We start from the raw sequence: 5,356 nt of genomic DNA on the forward strand, positions 1-5,356 counted from the left end.
TCTGGCATTTCCTCGAACACCTCGCGTGCATTCCGCGGCGCTCGTGGCCGCCCCTCGCTCGTGGCCGCCCCTCGCCATCGTCTGGCCTCGCAGCGCCCCTGGCCGCGCGCCCGTGGCCGCGCGCCTGGCCGTGCCCATGGCCGTCTGGCCTCGCTGCGCCCCTTCTTCTGAATTATACTGGCGGCGATCGGCTGTTGGCGGCGGCTCCGGCGGTGGATCGGGAGGAATTAGTTGTACGGCTTCATTGGTGGCGGCGGCGACCCGTATGCCACGCCGTACACCGGCGGGAACGGCAGGTTCGCGCCGGCCGGCGTCGGGTGCCCGGTGCTGCCGCCCTGGGACGGCGGCGCGCAGTGCTCGGGCGTGGACGGCGTTGTTGCTCCCGACGACGGCGAGGACGGGGTGCCTGGGTGCGTCTCTGATGGAGGCGTGGTGGTGGCTGGTGTCCCCGGCGAGTGGGGAGGCAGCGCGTAGCCGGGGTACTCCATGGGCGGCGACGACGTCTGGTGGCTGCCGGAGGGCGTCGTGGGGCCGTACGAGCCCGGAGGCGGCGCGTACCGCCCGTCTGGCTTGTCGACCGAGGTTGGGGGAGGCGGCGCGTGGCCTCCTACTGGCATCGGGGTGCCTGACGAAGGAGACGGGTACGACGGGGTCCCCGGCGTGCTCTACGGCGGCGAGTGGGATGACGGGGTGCTGGAGCTGGACGGCGGCGTCGGGTACGATGGAGTGGTTGAGCCCTGCGGTGGTGATGGGGTGGTGGATCCCTGGGGCGGCGAGTGGTACGACGGGGTGCTGGAGCTCGACGGAGGCGTCGGGTACGACGGCGTGGTCGAGCCGGGTGGCGATGGCGTGGTGGATCCCTGGAGCGGGGCGCCCGCGGGCGAGCGCGCCGGGGCCAGGCGCGCGGCCAGGGGCGCAGCGAGGCCAGACGGCCATGGGCACGGCCAGGCGCGCGGCCAGGGGCGCGGCGAGGCCAGACGATGGCGAGGGGCGGCCACGAGCGAGGGGCGGCCACGAGCGCCGCGGAGTGCACGCGAGGTGTTCGAGGAAATGCCAGAGAGAGGAGGAGGAGGAGGAAGAAGAAGATTGATGCTGACAGGTGGGCCCATCCTGTCAGAAATGCGTTTAGAAGAGGCCAAGCGAGCGATTTCGCGACTTGGTAGTTTTTTGCCACGGATTAGCGAGAAAGTGGTAATTTTCGGGACAAAATCGTAAAGTGGTAGTTTTTCGTCACGGTTCCATGAATTGTGGTAGTTTTTGGTTAAATACTCCAACCACCGAAGGAGTCGTACTCCATGCAGTAAATAGCCATGCGCGCCGTCGCCCGTTAAGACACCGGCCGTCGTACTCCACCGTTGCCGGCGCTCTACTCACGTACGTACATCGCACAATGTGGCCATGGGCGGCGTTGGTCCTGGTCGCCCTCTACCCGCGTCCGGCGGCGGCCGATACTGTGGCGGCGGCGTCCTACTCCTACATTGTGCACATGGACAAGTCGGCCATGCCGGGGGTGTTCTCGAGCCACCAGCGCTGGTACGAGTCCACGCTCGCCGCGGCCGCCCCAGGGGCGGACATGTTCTACGTCTACGACCACGCGACGCACGGCTTCGCGGCGCGGCTCTCCGCGGATGGGCTCGACAGGCTTCGGCGCTCCCCGGGATTCGTGTCGTGCTACCGCGACGACGCGAGGGCGGTGCGCGACACGACGCACACGCCCGAGTTCCTCGGCCTCGGCGTCGGCGCGGCCGGAGGAATATGGGAGGCATCCGAGTACGGCGAGAACATGATCATCGGCGTGGTGGACACGGGCGTGTGGCCCGAGAGCGCGAGCTTCCGCGACGACGGGCTGCCCCCGGTGCCGGCACGGTGGAAGGGCTTCTGCGAGTCCGGCCCGGCGTTCGACGCGGCCAAGGCGTGCAACCGGAAGCTCGTCGGCGCACGCAAGTACAACAAGGGCCTCATCGCCAACTCCAATGTGACCATCGCCGTCGACTCCCCGCGGGACTCGGAAGGCCACGGCACGCACACGTCGTCCACGGCGGCCGGCTCGCCCGTGGCCGGCGCGTCCTTCTTCGGCTATGGGCGAGGCGTCGCTCGCGGCATGGCGCCCCGCGCCAGGGTGGCCGTGTACAAGGCCCTGTGGGAGGACGACGCGTACGCTTCCGATGTACTCGCCGCCATGGACCAGGCCATCGCCGACGGCGTCGACGTGCTCTCCCTCTCGCTTGGCTTCAACGGCCGGCAGTTATACGAAGATCCCGTCGCAATTGGCGCATTCGCGGCGATGCAGCGCGGCGTCTTCGTGTCAACCTCGGCCGGTAACGACGGGCCGGACCCCGGGTACCTTCGCAACGGCTCGCCGTGGGTGCTCACCGTCGCGGCGGGCACGGTGGACCGGGAGTTCTCTGCCATCGTCCGGCTCGGCGACGGCACGACCTTGGTCGGCGAATCGCTGTACGCCGGAACCCCACACGGCCTGGGGAACGCCAGGATCGTGTTCCTCGGCCTGTGCGACAACGACACGGTGCTCGCAGCGAACCGCGGCAAGGTCGTGGTCTGCGACGTGCCGTACATCGACGCCCTGACCCCCGCGATATCGGCGGTGAAAGCCGCCAAGGTGCGCGCCGGGCTGTTCCTGTCCAACGACACGCTGAGGGAGCTATACGAGAACTTCCCATTTCCGGGCGTGATCCTGAAGCCGCGGGGCGCCCCGGCGCTGCTGCACTACATCCAGAGGAGCCGCGCGCCCAAGGCCTCCATCAAGTTCGCGGTGACCGTGCTGGACACGAAGCCCGCGCCGCAGGTGGCGACCTACTCGTCGCGCGGCCCGTCGCGGAGCTGCCCGACGGTGCTCAAGCCCGACCTGCTCGCGCCCGGCTCGCTCATCCTCGCCTCGTGGGCGGAGAACGCCAGCGTCACCGACGCGGGGACGCAGTCGCCGCTGTTCAGCAAGTTCAACGTCATCTCCGGCACGTCCATGTCGTGCCCACACGCGTCAGGCGTGGCGGCGCTGCTCAAGGCCGTGCACCCGGAATGGAGCCCCGCGGCGGTGCGGTCGGCGATGATGACGACGGCTAGCGCGGCGGACAACACCTTGGCTCCCATCAAGGACAGGGCCGACGGCATCGAGTACGCAGCCAGCCCGCTTGCGATGGGGTCCGGCCACATGGACCCGAACCGCTCCCTGGACCCTGGCCTGGTCTACGACGCCGGGCCAGACAACTACATCAAGCTCATGTGCGCCATGAACTTCACGGCGGCGCAGATCAAGACTGTGGTGCAATCGTCGGGCCCCGTGGACTGCGCCGGCGCGACGCTCGATCTCAATTACCCGTCGTTCATCGCGTTCTTCGACTACAACGGCGGAGAGAAGACGTTCGCCAGGACCGTGACCAACGCGGGCGACGGGCCGGTGAGGTACAATGCCACGGTGGAGGGACTGGACGGGGTGAAGGTGAACGTCGTGCCCAACAGGTTGGTGTTCGACGGTAAGCACGAGAAGCAGAGGTACACGGTCGTGGTTCGGGTTGGGGATAGCCAAATAATCCCCGAAGTAGCGTTGTATGGATCGTTGACATGGGTGGACGACACCGGCAAATACACGGTGAGGAGTCCGATCGTGGTGGCGTCGGCGAACTTTTCTCGGCTATAGGATATGCGTGTGCACAGATCCAACTAGTGACCATACGCCAATACATTATGGTTATGTGGTATGGATAATGAAATGTTTCAAATGATTTTTTAAATAACCGCATACATTTCATTAGACAAAGCGTATTACAAAGAGTATATGTGGTCATCACAAGAGATATATATAGATGTCTTGCAATATTGCATCAAACACTTTGCAAGAAGTTTCTCTCAAAGTAAAACTAGGATTTCATTTTGGCAGAATCTTGTGCCCCGCCAAAACATCACCCACCATTGTCCTCCTCCACTGCGGTTATACCAAGATATGGAGGAGCATCTTTGCATACAAGGATGTTTTTCGAGCCGATGAACCGGACCGCCGACAAGACCGAAACTTTGTGGCATGTCAATCAGGGTTCTTCCCAATGTCCACTAGATTCCATCACCGTCAACTTCATCTGACATGATCAAAGAAGACGAATGTCGCTGCATGCCGCCATCCACACAGCTCACTACAAGACACCAAACACAACTACAATAGCCGACACCAACGCCACCCGGAAGAGTGTCGTGCGCCGACCATCAGACACAGATCTTACCAGATCTGAAGACTGGCAAGAAAATTGAGCCACCTGCTCCTAGCACCGCCCATTAGAATGCCATCGAGATGGAGGAAGAGCATAAGCAAATTATTTCGATATGACGCCGTGCCCAGCATTGATGTAGCATATCTGAAAGTATATTACATTTGCCCTATATCTCTATCGGAGAGAAACTGTTGGGTTCCCTGCCCGCTCCCGCTGCTGGAGCAGTAGACGGATAAGGACGAGGACCCATCGTCGGCACTTGCCAGTGTTGAGGAAGGAAAGGTCGCCTCCTCCGGTCTGTGTGGGGTGGTTCTAGGAGTGAACGTAGCGGTTCGTAGAGCCGAAGCGTTGGAGTCAGCCTTTCAAATGATATCATTTGGGCTACCTTCAGTTAATAATTTTCTCGTTGCTTTAGCTTCACCGGGGAGGACCCCTATGGACACGGTATGACAGCCGCCATAGTTTGATTCAGTGCAAAACAAATTTTATACCTATGCATATACTACGTGCTGCTGCTATCAGTTGTGATGCTGGAAAAAATCGCTAACACAGAGAAAGAGAGAGGCCATTGGATGTAGCATGTTTTTTGGGAAAGCCTGTCCGGGATACAAGCCAGGAGGCGGTGCGCACTACACTGCAAGTTTATCTCTCTACCTTTGAAGAGAAATATGTAAGCTTGCCTATCCCCACAAGGTAAAATGTCGAATGGGAAGTGCCAAAATCTGCAAGCGGGGCTCACTAAAAGAATAATTGCATGCATGATACACTTTCTTTGGCTGGGAAAGAGGCGATGGTCAAATTAGTTGCGCAGGCCATCCCCATGAATGAGGTGTTTAAACTTTTCATGTCCGTGTGTGATGATCTTAATAGGATGGTGCATAATTTTTAGTGGGGAGTGTATGAGGGAAAGCGCAAAACTCATTTGGTAGTCGGAAATAAAATCATGAATTTCAAAATTGTTTTCGATTTGTAGAACAGTTTATGCATTTAAAAATTATCCGCGAATTTGATTGGTCACGGTTTGACCCAGGGAATCGAGCGTGGGCTACGATGACTGGTGGGCTCGCCGGGTTCTTCCATTGGCTGGGTCCGAAATTCTCGGGTGCCCACTCCTGGCGCGTCGCGTGGCTCATCCCGCG

General features: G+C 61.0%; 1 protein-coding gene across 1 annotated transcript; it reads left to right on the forward strand.

The window, feature by feature from the left end:
- The first annotated feature begins 1,330 nt into the window (after positions 1-1,330).
- On the forward strand, positions 1,331-3,746 carry LOC123149298 (subtilisin-like protease SBT3). Its single transcript, XM_044568931.1, has one exon. It carries the CDS (start codon positions 1,391-1,393, stop codon positions 3,650-3,652), a length of 2,262 nt encoding a protein of 753 aa, XP_044424866.1. The 5' UTR covers positions 1,331-1,390; the 3' UTR covers positions 3,653-3,746.
- Positions 3,747-5,356: the final 1,610 nt, after the last annotated feature.

Source organism: Triticum aestivum, chromosome 7A (genome assembly GCF_018294505.1).
Source record: "Triticum aestivum cultivar Chinese Spring chromosome 7A, IWGSC CS RefSeq v2.1, whole genome shotgun sequence".
In the NCBI taxonomy this organism is placed as follows: Eukaryota; Viridiplantae; Streptophyta; class Magnoliopsida; order Poales; family Poaceae; genus Triticum; species Triticum aestivum.

Coding starts and splice junctions, on each gene's coding strand:
- LOC123149298 (XM_044568931.1), top strand. CDS start 1,391: ATGTGGCCATGGGCGGCGTTGGTCCTGGTCGCCCTCTACCCGCGTCCG.